This window comes from Pyrgilauda ruficollis, unplaced genomic scaffold (genome assembly GCF_017590135.1).
Source record: "Pyrgilauda ruficollis isolate IOZ18807 unplaced genomic scaffold, ASM1759013v1 scaffold14, whole genome shotgun sequence".
NCBI classification, from domain to species: Eukaryota; Metazoa; Chordata; class Aves; order Passeriformes; family Passeridae; genus Pyrgilauda; species Pyrgilauda ruficollis.
In genome coordinates, this window is record NW_024512543.1 from 1,837,959 (window position 1) to 1,857,201 (window position 19,243).

Genomic DNA, 19,243 nt, shown 5'->3' on the forward strand with positions numbered 1-19,243 from the left:
AAGGGGCAACACTTAAGTTTTTCATCCTAACAGTTGTCACTGGCCACAACAGTGGCAGGAGAAGAAATGTGGCATCAATCTTTTAGGTCTTCAGTGAACTTGACCAGAGTGTACAAGGTGTCTTTGGCCATGGGATCAACTCAATCCCTCTGTTCATGCAGCTTTTTTTAAATAATTAACAACCAAAATCAGTCTGTCCCTGCTTTATGTAATGTTAATTTAGTAATAAATGCTCAAAGGGAAGGATAAGCCTTTTACAAATCTGAGAACAGGAACAAAAATCCTTATTGATTCAAGGCTACACTTTTTATCAGCTGTGGTGGTCAAAGTTGATGTGACTTTGTCATGACTCTGTCATGTCTGAAAAAAGCTTTGTGATAAGGGCAAATTTTTTATCATGTCTTGAAATACACAAAGTCTATAATTTTAGAAAAGCTCATAATTACCAAGAATTATGTATCAAAACTTCTTTCAACATATAATCAAATGACTACATTATATAACGACAAACTATTAAAAAAAAAATCTTACTGTTCTGGTTTATCCAGAAGCTTCAGTTCCTCCTCTTTTGAAGTCTGATAATATTGCTTGATTTTCTCCAGTTCATCCTTTTGTGCTCTCTGAGTGAATTAATATAAAATAATTAGTTACTAATTAATAAGAAATTAATAAATTACTACTTTACCTGTTTGCCTGAAAGCAGCAATTATGATTTTTTCACTGAGAAACAAACTATGCAAAAGAGTAATGCTTAAAGATCTATGATAAATTCCTTCAGTGCCTAATATGCCATTGACTACATAGGACCATCTCCAAGAGCCACACCATGTGGCCAAGAATATTTTCCAAATACTTCTTGAACTCTGTCAGGCTGATTCTGTGACCACTTCTCTGGGGAGCCTGTTCCAGTGCCCAAACACCCTCGGGGTGAAGAACCTTTTTGTAATACCTAACCTAAATGTCCCCTGACATGACTTCAGGCCATTCCCTCAGGTTCTATGACTGCCACCATAAAGAGAAGATCTTCCCTTTTTCCTTTTGTGAAGAAGCTGCAGGCAGCCATGAGGTCTTCCCTCAGTCTCCTCCAGGTTGACAGGCCAAGTGATCTCATCTGTTCCTTGTATGTCCTCCCCTCAAGGTCTTTCACCATCTTCACACCCCTCCTTTGGATTCTCTCTAACACTTCATATCTTTGTTATACTGTGGCACACAAAACTGCCCCCGGCACAGCTCAGAGCAGAGCAGGACAATCCCTTCCCTTGCCCAGCTGTGATGCTGTGCCTGATGAACCCCAGGACACAGGTGGCCTTCCTGGCTGCCAGGGCACTGCTGACTCACGTTCAGCTTGCCATAACCAGGACCACCAGAGCTTCTCTCCAATGTTTAACTCCCCAGAGTTGCCCCTTCCCAGGTGCAGAATCTGTCACTTGCTTTTTTTAAACTTCATGCAGTTAGTGATAGCACAACCCTCTGATTTGTCAAGGCCTCTCTGCCTTCAAGGGAGTAAATGGTTCCTCCCAATTTAGGATCATCATCAAACTTACCTAATACATATTCCAGTCCTGTGTCCAAGTTGTTAAAGAAGACGATGAAGAGCACAGGGTTTAGGATAGAGCCCTGCAGAATGCCACTAGTGACAGGCCACCAGTCTGATGGCACCCCATTCACCATAACCATTTACACCTGACCGTGAACTAGTTGCTCACCCATTACATGATGTGTTTATCCAGCTTTGTGCTGGACATTTTATTCAAGAGGATACTGTGGGAGATAGCAGCAACACGTTTACTGAAATCCAAAAAGATTATATCAGCTGGCTTCCTTTGGTCATAGAATCACCAAATATGTTGAGTTGAAAGGGACCCATCAGGATTGTTGAGTACAACTCCTGGCCCTGCACAGGACACGCCAAGAATCACACCATGTGCCCGGGACCATTTTTTAAACACTTCCAGTTGACTGGGACGTCTCCAGATTCCCAAGAGCATTCAAAAATCATCAAGAAAAGGCCTCATAATGACATCACCTAGCTCCTTGAATGTTCTTGGATGAATTCCATCAGGCCCCATAGACAAACAGGGGTCCAGCTGGAGCAGCACATCCCACACAAGTTCAGAGTTCACAGTCATGGTCATCCAGCTCAGGGCACAGGGAGCCTTTCAGCACATCATCAGTGTTGAAGACAGAGGCAAAGAAAGCATTAGACATCTCTTTGTCTGTGTCCCTGTTTGTGAAGTGGCCATCCTCATCCTGTAATCAGCTGATGTTATTTTTATACTGCCTTTTGCCATTAACATATTTTAAAAACTTCTTTTTATTGTCCCCCCCGCCCCCAGTTCTGTTCAGCTTCAACTCCAACTGAGCTTTGGCTGCACAAATTTTCTCTCCAGAGTGGCAAGCAGCAACCCTGTATTCCTCCCACATCAGTTGACTTTGCTTTCACTGGACATACATATTCATATTTTGCCTTGGCTCCAAAAGAAGACTCCAAAGAATATCAGACAAGCCAACCTTCTGCTTCATCTGCTTGAATACTTACATTTAGGAATTTCCTGCTGCTGTGCCCTTCATAAGGTGGTATTTGAAAAAATAATCTGCACAGATGGACCCCAGAGCCTTCATAAGCATTTTCTCAGGGGACCTTACTCACTAGTTCTCTGGGCAGGCTGAAGTCTGTATCCGAAATACTTTGGTGATTAACCACATTTTTACCCCACCTTTACTTACGTTTTCATATAGGGCCTCCAGTGTCTCCAGATCTACTACAGAGTCATCAACACACAATATAGCTGTATAGAATACAAACACAAATTAGACACTGAAAAACATAAATTAAGACTTCAGTTCTTTTCCTGTGAAATGTACCAAAGGGTTCTAACCTAGATACAGGACATATATGTTTCCAGTTAATATTTTTTTTCAGCATTTTTTCTTGTTCTGATGTCAAATCACAGCACACCTACAAGAACATTCTATAAACTCTGTCTCAGGAGAATAGAGCTCTACTTTTTCTGTCCAATATAATCAGCAGTCAAAGATGTGACCAGTCAAGTAGCCAGTTGGTTGTGTAGCTGTAGGAGAACATGTGAACAACTGACACCAGACAACAAACAGCACAGATTTCATGCTATCTTAGAAGTCTGGATAGGAAGGAATTGAGAGTGAGAGTATTTAGGGTTCCCTGTGTGCATGGGAAATCAGTGAGATATGTTTGTCTAGGAGCTAGCAATCTTGGTAAGTAGACAAGCAGACGAACTGTAAAAGTTTGCAAGCTATAAATTTGCAGAAAAGATGGTGCTACAGTTTTTAAGTTATGTTCTACAAGTTCACATTTAAGTTAGCTTTATCCAGTAGAAAACTATCCACATGACAATTTACAGATAAATCTTTTTCAACACCACACAGACACACAAGCAGTATACTCTTCAGTGATTAATTATGCTTCATTACTAAAAATGAGAATTCTAAAATGTTTCCTATCTTAGTTCCAAATATTACTGTGTTTGGAATATGTGACATAGGTGCTTCCAACATTTGCAAATCCCATTAGAATTTAGGCAATTGGTATTGGTATTGGAAACTCTTGCTACTGGAAAATTCGGAAACATGCTTCTTCAGGTATTGGAACTCTTGTGAAAACTAAATGGGATTGCTTCATGGTGCTTTCGAACACACTCTAATGTTAAATTCCAGTAAGCTGAGAGATGCACAGTGGAATGGAAGCAACTCTGGATGTTTAAATTTTCTGAAACCAGCTTTTCCTCAAGATTCATAAGAGGACTAGGCACAATTTTTGAACTCATGCTTATATATTACCGAGAACATTAATCCCAAAAGAATCAAGGGCATAACCAGTGAGATGTTATCAGCTACTATGTGATAACTTTTAATTCAAATGTATTATATTTCCTCAAATGATCCTTCACTGCTTATGAACTTAGAGGATTTTAAAAGCTCTTGCTGCATTTATAATCCATGTTTGAAAGGGGCAAGGCACACATCTTTAAATCATTATTTAAAAGTAATAAGCTTTCGCCTGCTCTACCACCTACCCCATGATTTTACATTGTGAAATTAACCAGCAGGCTAGTAAATTTTCTCTGTGGCAGGCTAATTAATTTTATTAAAAGGTCCAGTGACATTTAGAACGCTTTAAAATTCTGCCTGTCAATTATTATTCCATCTGTTGACATTACACCTAGGTTAGAAGTAAAGAATTGCACAAAAGACAGTATCAATGAAAAAAGCAGTATTTCCAACAATTTCTGTCTTACTGGAAAGATTCAAAACCCTCAAAACTGTAAGCAAATGTAAAGCCTGAACCACTGAGATTGACAAAAATCTTTGTTTAAAGAAAACTCCTCAGGGTTTGAATTTATGAGATTCTCTCTTATGTCCTGCAAGACAGTTCCAAGAGCTGCACTATCTTCTGTATCATTGAATAAAATTTCAAAAGAAACTAAGAGATGGAAAATCTCCTGGAAAACTGGTTTCACAGCCCAATATATTTAATTGTTAAGATTAACTATATGCATATCGAGTTCAGAAACTTCCCCTTGTGGTTTAACTTTTATCCTATTTTAGCATATTCTGAAATCTGCTTACAAGGAGAAATTTACTTGTCCAGAGCTCTCTAGAAAAAAAACAACATATTGGAAGCAATTTAAACTTGTACTAGGAATGCAAAGCATGTAACTGATAGTTAAATTTTTATGTACAGATCTATTATGACAGGAAGTAGTTTGATAAAAAGCCACTGTAAGAATATCAAGTGTTACACACCTAGCTGAATATTTCAGCCAGATATTTGTCACCAAAATTGCTCAGGAATCACGAAGTGGTTTTTAATGCTCTGTTATGTTACCCATGTTTCTGTACTCAACATCAGATCTAACAAATCAGCACTGTTTGAAAGTGACAAGATAAAACAAAAAGTGTTTGTGATAACTCTAATGAAATACAATCTGCTAAACCACATTTTTAATAGAATTAATAGTAATCAAGAGATATTGATATGAGTTATTTTCTCTCTTGGAGAGAGCATGTGACTGTATAAAAGTACTCAGAAAATATTTTCAGATTTACTTGCTATACAACCGGTACTGTTATTATTAGCAATGAACGCATAGCCAGACAACTGCAGTTAAAAATCAAGCCATAGAGCTGGACATCTTAGGATGTCAATGTATGTAGAGACACATTCCCAGTAAGTCAGAAGTACTGCCAAAATCCACATAACCTCCTTTATTTCATCTTTATACATTTTAATCTCTTAGCCCCTTTTTTTCCCATTCAAATGGATTGAACTGAATGCCATGCACATTTGGAGCAGAAGACAAAAATGAAAACATGGATGTTTACGAAGATTGGCCCATTTTTTTGAAAAAAAGTATTAATTTTGAAAAGCTGGAAGAAATCTCCAAATTCACAGGTGTCTTCATATTCTTCTTATTCTTAAAATATGGCATGTGCAAATACATTCACAGTATTTTGTGTAAATCAGCTTGAATTGGGGCAGATTAAAAGACCCTCATTGCACTAGATCAAAGAAAGTAATTATTTTCATTTTCACTTAAAAGTAACAAAAGCTTTTTAACTTTTCTATGAAAAACAAACCCCACTTTTAATCATATGTATATTAACTTCATCAAAGTAATACAAACCTTGGTATGTTTTTCAAAATGCTCTTCTTGATACAGTGAATTTAACCATGATATTTTACTGCACTAAATCTCATGATATCCAGCTTACATAAGTGTAAGTAATATAGGTGAAATATCATAAATCCACAAAAGAGGCTCCAAAACAATTAATAGCTATTACAATATCAATCATCATTGGTGGTTTTTACTTTCATCTTGCTTTCTAGTTAGCTGTCTTCCTTACACTGTCAGTTCAGTTAGAATATTTCACCTACACCTCACAATATGTCAAAAGGAAGTAGACTCATGCTGTGAAAAGCTGGTAATTTTATTGGGTTCCTCTACCTTTAAAAAATCTGTTACTTGGCCAAGTCTGGTTTCTGAGATCCTTTTTTGCAGGGAAATTGAGGCAAACATTTTTATGTTGCCTATGGTGTCTGCTCACAAGAAGAAGAATTTATATACACAAGGATCATTAGTGCAGGGTTGCACCCATTAGGATATAATAACCGTCAGCTAGGACAAAGAACAGATCAGCATCATGCATTCAAACTAACAGGCACACATAAAAATACTTGCCAGCTACATTTCACATACTAAGAGCATTGCTTCAAATATAAACTTATACCAAAGGTTTTTAACATACTAACTTCTAAAAAATGAATCTAACAGACTCCCTGCTGCACAGATTTTTCACATATTCTGATCAATTAAAAAATGTAAAGCAAAAAAAGTGAAGAATTTGAAGCATACTGTGTGCAGTGTATATAGAACCTTAGAACTTAGAGTTTAATGTGAAAAATATACTTATCTCCTCTAAATAAACTTAAATACCAACAGTCTTAAGGCTGAATGTGATATACAGCCTCACTTCTACTAAAAACATTTTGGCTAAATGAGGATTTAAGTTCTGGTGACAGAGCTTGCATATACTCACCAGTATCAAACCATTTAACGAGACAATTAGACTATGAAATATGAAGAAATCACCTTAACTGCTCCCAAATAATAAAACAAAATTATTTACATTATTTAAATAAAAGGAGCTTGCCAAAGCTCTATTTATTTGACCTGGAAGTACTTAGTTGTTTTAGATACTGCATTCTGTTGAGTAAGGCTTGATTTTATGGGAACATGCAGTCCATCACTGGGAAATTTAAATAAAATTGTGACTGACCTAATCAATTAGACAATGACTGTTAAATACTTGGCAAAACTGCCTGTAATATCCAAACCCTGGTTTTACTTCTGATAAATTGATATATTACCAACTTACTCGAAGGTTTTCTCCAGTATTAATTGCTATGCAACACAAAAAACATATATGTAATAAAGAAGCACCATGGGCAGGCACAATGGAGGTTTAGAAGACTAAGAAAGCTCAAATCCTGCAAGAAGTGATTAACAGAAGATTCTGGCACTAATGTTAACCTACCTACATGCAATGGATATCCAAAACAGATCAATAAAAATATATGTTGTGAATTTTCCCAAAAAAAGGGAAAAACATTTAATTTTACATAAAATAATTTACCAACTTCTGAGATGGGTATGCAGCTATCTTTATACTTCATGCATAGTATACAGAATATATAGAATACATACATGTAATATTTTGGGTAGGTGGGAAAGTCACAAAACTTTGAAAGAACAGTTTAGATGTGCTACAAGGCATAACTTGCACTAAGACAATGCAAACCTACTTACAAACCTTCTGCGGGCTCTTATTAGAGCCATCCCAGGATGATTAGAAATATAATACTGAATCAGAATGGTTATTAGACTGATCATCAGTCTGGTGGGGTTAATCTACAGTTCACATTCTTCCAATTTTTTACTCCCATATGCTAAAATGGAGGGGAAATCACAAAGTTGAAGGAAATGAGTCAGATGTTTCACTTTTAGCATTAGAAATAATCTTTATGCTAAGGATAAATGTTAAGTTCTCCCTTTTTCATACAGGCTATATTGTCAGCATTGTAGTGCTACGGCACAGCTACCACGGTTTTGGTAAATGTAGCAGCGAAGTCTGCAGCTGTTCTGTGGGGAACATACTGCACTTTACTACCACAAAGGGTACAAAAAACTATTAACTGTGCATCGGATGTGATCTACCACATCTCAAAGATTTAGTCCCATGGAAAATATGCCAGCATGTATACCAGCAGACCATCTAGTTAATGTGCTCTGACAGCAATCAGCAATATTTGACAGTGAAATATTTCCCCAGTGTAAAGAAGCAGAACTTCTGGTGCTCTACAATTTTAGTGGCAAAACGCAGGTACTATGAATGTAGGGAGGGATTTGGGATAATCACTCTTTTGAATATAAGACATCTACACTTTATCTACATCCCATTTTCTGTAACTAAAAGTTTTTCATCTGGGCTGCCCCACGATTTTTTTTTTTTCCGCCAGTTAACTCTTGAACAAGGATCTCAATAGCTCATGGAAAGCCAGTACAGATGACATACACTGCAGAAAGGAGTATTAATGTGTGTTTTCCAGTGCACTGTTATTGCCAGCTACTATTTTGGAACTGTCTCAGTGAGAGGAAAAAGCTAGGACAAGGACCCATACAGTATTTTCACATACAGCTATAATCAGCATTTCCCACTACAAACAAAACTGAAACACCTTGCTGTAGAGTGAGTTGTAGTATTTCAACAGCAAAGCAGCCAACAGTGTTGCTTCACAAGTTTGTCTCTCAAGTTGTAGTATTTCAGCTCAACAATGTAATGAAAAGACAGAAATGGACTGATATTAAATGGACATTACTTCTCTAATTGTGGATGCTTGAAGAGTACCTAACAAGTAATCTCTGCTACTCTTCATCTCTTTTTAAAAAGGTTTTTAAAAAATGCAGAGAACAGCCTTAAAATAATCTCAAAGCTGTATTACTGGTATTTGTCTTTTCAATATACAGATCCTACACAGCATACTGAGTTAGACAGATTTTCTGCCTGCTTCTGCTCAGGAAATGAGTAATATTAATAGTGGCCTAACAAAAAACTTTATTGCTGTCACCAGTACCAGATTCACCAGTGCACTCACAACACCGAAGTACCCGGATTTGTTCTCTCCCACTGAACAAAAAGCTGAGTATTAGGACAGGTGCAGCATGACAATGTTAACTTTCCCTGTGCATCATAGAACACCACCAGTACCCAAAATAATTAGTTTTACGCTGTCTTCTTAGACTGTACTCAGAAGCAGTATGGATATAAACTTATCTGCAAAGGATGAACTTCATTCTCTTAAAGAAACACGTGTGGAAGATCCCCCTCCTGAAGTGTGGTGGCTGGCACATTATCAAATGCAAACTCAAACATCTGGATGCCAGATATGGTCACTTGCTTGTTTTGCACTGCTGAGTTATCTACAGAATATGCTGCGAAACTATGTACTTAAATTTGAGAGGATAATCCTATGGATGCAGAAATCTCACACTATTTTAAAGGAAGATGCAATTTTTCTTGTGGTTACTCTTTTGTCTTCTCTACAATTTTGCATGAATCTGTATGCACAGGGCAGTTAATCTGAGAATTTCTCTACCTGTATTTTATAACTGCTACCTAAGGTAGACTAACCAGTACATCACACATAGACTGTACATTTATTTCTACATGAATTTACAACAACAAACATGGTCATTAAAGCTTGAAATAAAAATTAGATTTTTTTTCATTTCTGATTTTCTTTTGCTTCAGATTTCTACATTCTCTGTTGTAAGTGGTTGAAAGCTATTAACTTTTCACTGTTTTTCACGTACTGAATTATGCCATAGAAATTAGGTGTGAAAAAAGAGATGAGCGCTTAATCTGTATGTTTTTAGAGGTAGCTCTTTGCAACTCTGCTTAAAAAAAAAAAAAAAAAAAAAAAAAAGAAGTTGACATTCATGACCCAATGATTACATGCTTTTTTTGTTTAGGTGTTGTCATGCACCATTTAGCCTATTATGATTTTTTTTTTCATCCAGTGCATTGACTACAGCAGCCTTCAAATAATTTGTCTGCTGAGAGGCAGGACTGCCCACAGATTTAAATTACACAAAATATTATGGAATAAATTACATTAAAAGAGAAACAAGCATAATTCTAATGTTGTTTTCAGAGTAATATACATTTCTGAAGGTCCTCTCTACAGAACAATGTTTTCCCTGAGTTTTGTGAACCGGTTTTTCACCCTAGATAGTCTCTGAACATGGATTTTGCTTAGAATCAGTCAGATTGCCTTGTTAGTGTATTTTTTTTAAAAGTTCCACTAATGGTATTCCCAAATCCTGATGGTAGCTCCTAGCTGTTTCCATAAGCAAGAGGCAGCATATCCTATTGCTGCCTTGAGCACCACATGTGGTGACAGGCCAGTCATTTGCTACCTCAGACAAGAAAGGGCGACGAGTTCTAAACTTTTCTTCAGTGACAGCACTTGTTTTGGAGTCTTTCTTCTACCAACACTCTAACTTTCATTAAACTTGTAGGACTACATTAGCTATGTCTACAACTGCAAGTAGTGTAGTCTTTAGAAATGCATTTGTAGACAGCAACAGTCTACACTATACATGTTTCAGGGACTTTTAACTAACTCTCATCTGATCCTGGGGAATTTAGAGACTGCTATACATGGAGATTCATGGCATTCTCCTAAAGCAAATCTTCTCATTTAATTTGATTCTGAAGCATGTTTGTGCGCTCTGAGATTGCTCTGCAATGCAAACACAGCCAAGGGGACAACTGGTACATGTGATTCAAAAGTGCACTGCTGATTCAAGTTAAAAATGCTATTGTATATATACCGGAATATTTGCGTCATTATGTTCTCTTAGATTTGGTATAAATTGGCCAGAAGATTTCAAAAGCTACACAAGTACAAGAACAACTGAGAGAGATAGAGATGCTCTATTTTAGTAGAACGTCATGGCATGGAAAATAAAAAGAAAACCAATCTCTGGAGATCCTTAAGAATATTACCCAGTTTTTGTAATAAAGTTTCTATCCTATCCCTATGCTGCTGACAATTCTGCCAGCAAATTATTTAGACCTTTAGTAATAGTGGTTTTTTTCCATCTCATTCTGATACCTTTCACACAATACTGGCAGAGACAAAGTTATTCCTTCTTTTCCTTATTCCTCTGCATCCCAAGAGACATCTGTAAGCCCTTGTGCTTTTAAAGTGCTAGATGCTCAAAGGCTCTTTTGAAATTAATAATAATCAATGCCAGCAGCATCTCAACACCCTACCCAGTATTTGCATGTGATGGAGGGAAAACAATAGCAAAAAAGGAGACATCAACTTGAGTTGTTCCAGCAGTTGTTTTAAATGGTGAATATTTTCCTTTTCTTAATGTGAAAAAGAAATAAACAATATCCTTAAACAATATCTTTTTAAATCCAGAACATAAGCAGACTCTCAATCACCCCAGTGTTCTCAAAAATCTGTATTCCTCTACAGTTGTATTGGCAAACTCAAATAATTTCTACCAGTAATGGAATTTACAACTGACTAGCCCCATGGTTTGAAAAATGCCATCCAGTAATTCTCTTTCTGATTCTTACATGGTAACATCAGTTTGGGATGTACTTCTTATACTGTTAATGAAGGAAAATGTAAATATTAAAAAATACTGACTGCATGTTTCAAGTCTGAAAGATTTATGCACAAGCCCTTCATGTAATTCCTGCTGGTGGACATTTTGCTTTAGAAAAAGCAGGGAACTGCAGGGGAGGAATATGGAAACAGTGTACTAAAAAGTGTTATGCTAACTGTAAAGGTACAGAAAGAGTTGTACCTAAATTCAATTCTAGTTTTTAGGTGAAACTTTTACATAAACTGGAATATATTGGAAGAATGATTCTTCTGGTAGTTTAGGACACTATTCAAAACACATTCTGCACTGTCAGAAATTATCTGAGGGCTATGATAAAGTATCCATGCAAGTACAATACATTAAGTATAAGAAACACTTACCTTGTTGAATATCCTTCATCTCCAAGTGCAAACTCGATATTAAAATTCCTACAGTTTGAGACCGCTTTCCATCCAGCAATTTGATAATCTAGAAAGGCGATGCAAAATTATCTGAGATCAAGGGAACACTCTACAAAGGATTCAGTCACTTTTATAACAGAAGCTAACTTGTGAATTGAATTCCATGTTTCTCCAAACATCAAACCCTTTTATTAACTAAATGTGACCTTCATCTTATTTTTGTACTCTGCACCTTAACAAATTAATTATAAGACTGAATTCTCACCTCTTACTTGTAGGATGCTGTTATGCAGGAAAAGAAAAAGGCACATCAAATATTTATTCTGGAATATGGTTTTTCCCCCCTTTTTCTTTAAATGACATTTAAGAACTATTAAAGACACTGAGTACATCACCAGTTCCTTAGTTTGTCTGGTAGTTTACATTTCAGTGTGAACAGGCTCATGTCTATTTTTTCAGCAAAGAATCAATTCCTAACCAAGAAGAACTGAAGAATTGTCTTTTTATGCCCTCTCAACACTACTTCTGGAACTAGGCACTACTCAAAGTATTTCTTTTGCTCATGTCTGAATGTGCTTATTCCACACTGTTGACACTCCACAGGGATTTCAGGATTTTTTTCACATTTGGGTACAGATATTTGATAGTATAAGATACTGACTTTCAGTCTGTAATACTTTCTGATGTCAGTTTAGGGGGAGAAGAAGAAAGAGGAGGAAGGGAAACCTTAATGTTATTTTGTCTGGTTGAAATTACTTATAAAGAAAGGGATCAGTGTTGCTCAGATGTTAGAAATGTAAAAAACTAATTTAATTTATTTAGTAAGGAAGATATGACAAAAGTACATAACAAAATGCAATACAGACACAAGTTCTTCAAAAATACAAAATGTTCTGATCCAAGCAGATGGCTGACTTCATAGTGTTGATGTACAAAAACTATCAAAAATACTAACTCCTATGCAAAATTAAAACTAATAGCTGTTTTCCCTAAATTTATATTCTTAGTATTTGAATATTTAATATGTATTTCTCAAAATTTAATTTTATTATTTAAATTAAAGGTGGCACTTATATTTGGATATTTAATCATAGCAAGAACTTAATGCAATTGTTATCCCTTATTCCTAGAACACTTTTATTGATACTCAAATTAGAGACAGTTAACTGAGAAACTTTATACTAACTCATAAAAATATTTCCTATCTGTATGTTATGTGATTTACAAATATTTACCTATGAAAATACTTAGTCACTCATCTATAAAAAACTAAATTTTTTGACAAATAGAGGAAAAAGAGAAATGATACTGACATTTTCACGTGAAAATGCGAAGTTAGTATTTACAGTACTGAAATTGAATAATATATGCACAAGTTGGAACAAATGCTCTCTTGAACAAAGATCTGACAGATATTTTAAGTCCCTCTTCTATGTACTCAATAATAAACTTATGTTAAAGTAGATACTGCATATTTTCTGCCAAATTTGAAAAAAAAAATCTATCCTGAGAGTTTTTTCTGCCTATATGTATAGCACATATGATAGGTATTAAGAAATTAATACTGTGGAAAGTGGTTTTTCAAATGGCAAAGTATTCAGGCCCTTTATCTCCTGAGTACACAAGCAGACAAGATGATTTTGTTCCAAGTTACCTTAAATGAACGCTGTGGAAGCATCACATCCTGCTCACTGATTCTTCTGAGCAACTGTAAGTAACTGCTTGGTTTCTAATGGTCATTTCTGAAGCTTTACATGAATTTGCTGAACTCCGCAGCACATTAACTTCTTACAGGGATAATTACAGGTTTGAGCAGTACACAATTTGTACAGCGTTCACTGACCTCCAAGCTGACCTTGTTCAGGGTAAATTCATAGGTTGTCATAAACCCCATTAGATATGCCTAGTTTGAGGCAAAACCTTTCCAGACTGCAGCTGTTGTAGACAATATGACATCTGAAATCATTCCACTGAAGTATTTTTAAGTGCTACTATATTCTCCAGATATGATCAAACTAGCTCACATCACTATGCAAGACCTCCCCCTAACAAATTTGTGAGAAGGTCCTTAAAGAAAGCCCTATATAATTTTAAAAGTTAAACCAGAGATTAATGATGTAAAACAGCAACTGACTGTATGTTCACATGCATTTTAGACAAATGTACACATGGTCACAATTACCAGGCATCAAGCTAGATGCAACTACCTGAAATAGCTTCCATCAAGTAACTGAAGGCTAATAATTAATTCATTAGAGAGCAAAAATGGAGGACCATGACAACTGAATAGCTTACACTGAGCATAAAACTACTTCAAACCCATAGTTATAATGCTAAGTATTAGCATTATACTGGAATTTTGTCACAGATTTTTAGAATCAATGTGGAACTTGAAGGATTTTGCAGTTAAAATATATAACCAGTAGTAAAACAGAGAACTAGTTTTCAAAGACACTAACTTTGCCCAAATAATGGTTATTCTGTCACTAAGGGGGAATTACATGTGTGCGAATTTCAAACAGGAGACACAAAAAAATCAGCACTTTTTCTGTTCAGTAAAAACATAAGGCAAATAAAAGGAAAGTTTGTAAAGACTGTGTTGAACTATTTAGTCTGTGCTTTCGAAAGACAAATCACTGATCACCTCTCAGCATATTGGGGTTTGCTTGTAGGTGGCAGTGACAGGTAAGCAGCTACAAGCTAGCTGACGCCAGCTGATGCTGCTGTGCCAGCTGGTAGGCTTTGCCAGCTGCCTGTTGCTTCTCCAGACTATGAATATATTGTTGTAATGGATGCAGCATCTTCTGGCTTAGTGACAGAATTGTGACTGCTGGTGATAATTCATTTACTTCACTGATCCATAGCATTACTTGATTTTTGTTGTTTTTTCCCCTATTTTTAATTGTTAAATTAGCTGATTTGCTGTACAGAAGTGTCCCATCTCTTTCAAGTCTTTATAATCTAATTCAAAAGTGAAAATATATCAAAGCTTGACTATACTAATAAATTATTCTGTCATTCTCATTAGAAAGTGTTTCTCTAATGTAGCCAGGAACGTATTTCATTAAATACTGTACAGCAGACTTTACTGTTCTGTGAAACTGCAATGTCTATATTCTGTCCCGGACACTTACTGGTACTGAAATCTGAAGGGAATCAGTTTACTTTAGTGATTAAAAGCTTAATCCTTTCTCCTGGTGGTGTATGGATTCCTTCCATAATATTTAAGTTTATTGAGAAAAGCCATAAGCTAAAAAGCTGGCCTGCATATTACAGCATTTCCCTCCATTCCCACTCACTAACTTTTACAGCAAATCAACAGCCTGGACCCATGTTTGGATTGCTGAAACCCTGTTCAAACACAGGAAGAATATCCTGCACAAGAAGCCAAGTATGTCCCTCAAGCCATTCTGCATAAACACTCCAAGAGTTACCAATGAAATTTCAGAAGCTGCAAACTAGACATTATCTCTCATATTCCTACTCAAGGGAGAGCCAAATTTAACTATGTTTTCCTTAACATGGGTGAACCAGAGCTTTATATTTTTTAAAGTCTATTTACAATTTTATTAGCTTGAAAACACCACTACATTTAGCCTTTTTCTAAAGTACACACAAATGGCAATTTATCAGGTTCAAATAGGAGGTATGAATGAGCTAGTAAGAAACTTTTCTCAATATCTTTACTCCTATCAGAACTGCAAAAATTAGACAAACCACAAAATAGATATTCACCCTGTGGAAAATTTCTATATTCTACATGACTTCAGGGCTTTGTGATAAAAAAGGAATGCCAATTATTTTTTTCAGCACAGCATAAAATATAAAAAGAAAGTGAGAGTGCCTCGGACAAGCACGGACTAGCATTTTACTACTTCTGATTCAGTTTGAACACTGTTTATTATCTTATGCAGACAGCTGAAGACAGTCATTGTGTTTCAGCCCTGCAAAGCTTCCAACATTTTCTGCAATATCTGCCCTTCTTGCGGAAACAAAAAATTTATTAATTGTAATTCCTCATTTAGTTAGATGGACAAAAATCTTGCTGACAGGCATATCCCTTTCAGTTAAAAAAATGCAATTCACTCAAAATATTGACACCCTTCGTAAATGAGAACACATGTTAATAATTATGTGAAGTCTGTTAGAGATAATAGACAACAGAAAAGCCATTATCTTTAATGTCCTCCTGCTTCTTTGAAATTATAATCATTGCACTAAAGGGCCAAAAATGATTGATGGACTTTCATTTGGAGCATACACCTGACACAAATTACTTGACATTTACTCTTTTTTTTTTTTTGTAAGATGAAGACAGAGTGGCATCACAAATATCCAACTATCCTGTTTCTTGGAAAAGTATAGAAAATACTTGAGATTTTGAGGATAAATTACTAACAAGTGCTCAAATATATTGGAAAAACTAACATAACGTCAAAATATGTGTTAAATCTAGCAATGGAGCTACGAAATGCACATGGAAAAAAATGCAGCAAAGAAATCTTTTATAAATATCACTTTTTCAAGATTACAGATTATCATAGCTTCATACGTAATGAATAATGTCTTTTATTTATTTGACTCATATTCAGGTGTATGAATATGAAGGTCCCCCTAAGGGACTTTTGTTTTCCTCCAATAATTTGAACTTTTCCTGCTGCAGATTCAATCACTTCAGCACTATAAAGTAAGTATGAAATAAATCCCATTCCTTCGGTATATTATTTATATACAGAAGTCTCTGGGCAATCATCTCTTCTCCATTTCATGCATATCAACTCCAAACATTTACTTATCTTTGTATAAGATTATAACACATCTAGTCTTAATTCAAAAATATTTTTATGAGAGAAGAATTATATTTTTAATGTTTAAATATGTTGCATAGTATTTTGCTCTAATATTGGGATATAACTAATATATTAATCTAGCCAGTAAATTCTCCCAACCAGAAAAAAACTAATTCTATTCTCAAGACATAATATCAAATCCTCAGAATACTAATTTTTATCATTATCTACATAATACATAGAACATTAAATGAAGGATTGCAAACATGCAGAGAAAATAAATTCACAAGAACAAGAGTTTCCTGCATTATTTCAGAGGGTGTACAGTTGGAAAAAAATCTTAACATTCTTCCAAAGATGCTACATTTTCCAAAGGGCTGCATGATCAAAGAAGCATGAGCAGCTACACAGTTTGCAGAGCTTCTAAGCCCAGATAAGTATTACCATAACAAACTTCACGTCTTCCAGTATACATATTTGTGTACTAGAAAGTTACACCTGACCTTCCTTTAACCTATATTGGGTTTACATTGTATCACCATCAAGTGAATGAACTACATTTTATCAAAATAAGTTATTATATTTTTAAAAATAAGTAAAATCACCTTTTATGCAGTCCTTTAAGTTGTATTATCATTGCTACTTAGATTCTTAATTTCCCTTCCTTTCTTCCCCCACATACTTGTCAGAAGCCTATAGAAATCAGTGCAACCCAATAAGCCATTTCTATCTAGCATGAATGCAACAAATTTGGGAATCATGACAGTGTTTTTGAAAGAAGTATAGCCAGCTGTTTCAATCCATAGGACAATGGACAGAAGGCGGACTTTATGTCTTAATTGATTAACAGCATCAAGATGTTGAAAAGGCACTCAAAATGTCATTCACAGCATTTCTGCACTTCAAGACAGTTATCAATTATATGTGTACCACTCTAAATAAACTTTCCTAAAGATTTCCAAATACAGAAACACAATTTCCCTAGCCAAAATTTTTCTGCATTCCTTCAGTATCCTTGCTCTTAGAAAGCTTTCCATAATTTTTCTTTGCAGCAGCTGCATGCACTTGATTACACTTATACTGTGTGTCCCAATCAACCTTCTCCTTTCTAGACTAAACAATCATAATAATTTGATTCTTTCCTTAGAGACTACTTTACTTTTCATCATTCTCTCTCTTCTTGACTCTTTACAGTTAGCAAATTTTTAATGAAGGGTTGTAGTGCCTAAATGTAGATGCAGTTCTTAACTGAGACATGGCTGAGTAGTGTCTTGCAAGCAATACTTCTTGATCTATCAGAGTTCTGCTTTTCATTTTTAGTATTACCATGATTTGACAACTCATGTTCTTGTGAGCCACTATAATGTCAAGACTCTTTCTGCTGAACTATTAACAGTCAGTTAGCCAGCTGTACCCCATCTGATTTTTTAGGTAGCTGAATATTCGTAATCATATTAACCTTGTGGTTAATTGCATTAGCTTTGTGCTTATTTTTGTCTGTCAGACCAGATCTCAGATCTTTGTGAAAGCTTTGTGAAGGAAAGATCAGAAAGCTTTGTGAAGGATCTACTTCAGTACATTTGAAGCCTCTCGCAAATAGGTGGTGGCTGCAGCGTTAGTATTCTACTATCCAAGAAATAAGTGAAAATACCAAAGTCACTACAACCAGCAGAGAAGTCCACAGAGTCCTCAGTGTATTCTCCTGTTTTGACAGTGAGTATATATATGCATGAATAGAAATATTATTGATGATATATTGAAATATTATTGACATATTCTAAATATTCATTTTATTAAACATTTATTATATTGTAATTGTATAATATATATGAGTATAAATATATATGTATAATATGAATATATACTCAGAAGTTTCCTTTCTGAGCATAACTTGCCAAATGGTACTGGGAAATAGAACAGCTATTCTATTTATCTTAATCACAGAATCAATCAGGTTGAAAAAGATTTCTGACATCAAGTCCAACCTGTGACTGAACACTACCATGTCAACCAGACCACGGCACTGAGTGCCACAGTCAGTGTTTCCTTAAACACCTCCAGGGACAGTAACTCTGCCACCTCCCTGTAGAGTCCATTCCAATGGCTAATCACCCTTGCTGTGAAGAAATTCTTCCATGTCCAACTTAAATCTCCTTGGTGCAGCTTACATAGGACATTTAGACATTTCTGGCTAAAAATGGCACATGTCTATCAGCTGTGAGTAAAAAAAAAGCAGAGCATACAGTGAATTTTTTAATCTGTATTGCCAGTGTCTACTACCTGGAAAAATGGGTAAGAATACCCATAAACTGAAATTTCTATAGGCTCTCCAAAGAAGCATTCATTTCACAGCCTAAGCATACAGATTATTCCAACCAGTTTCACAACACTAATAATTCTGAGAATAAAGTGAGTAATATTGTTTTATTTGGAATTGCAAAAGAGTTAATACCCTCTAATTCAAAAGATAAAAATCTTACTTCCAATTGAAAAAGGAATTTGACTGTGAGGCACTGATGTAATTCTCATTCAAGGAGCAAAATATTGAACAATCATGTTTTAACTAGCAGACCTGCACCATCTATTGGTCTGTCATTTCCCTAAATACCAAGGAAGCTGAACTTTGTATAAGATCCTATGAAATAAGGCATAGTTTGTGCAGAGAAGAGGTTCAGTGCAGGGAGTGAGTCAGACTTACCAGGTATCATTAAATAAAACAGCTTAACTATTTCAAACACAAGCTACAACTTCATTGCTGTACCTAAATCTTGCTCTGGAAGGTTTTTTTAGTGAACATGAAAAAGGAATTTATAAGTAAGCACAT

The 19,243-nt window shown here is 35.5% G+C and overlaps 1 protein-coding gene across 1 annotated transcript in view; it reads right to left on the reverse strand.

Moving 5' to 3' along the window:
* FMN1 (formin 1) overlaps positions 1 to 19,243 on the reverse strand; it is a 125,396-nt gene that overhangs the window by 59,760 nt on the left and 46,393 nt on the right. Inside the window, exons 6-8 of the mRNA XM_041459992.1 lie at positions 11,609 to 11,696; positions 2,728 to 2,789; positions 532 to 620 (exon numbers count right to left, since the gene is read on the reverse strand). Of these exons, the coding sequence (XP_041315926.1) occupies positions 532 to 620; positions 2,728 to 2,789; positions 11,609 to 11,696 (239 nt within the window). The remainder of the gene's footprint in view (positions 1 to 531; positions 621 to 2,727; positions 2,790 to 11,608; positions 11,697 to 19,243) is intronic.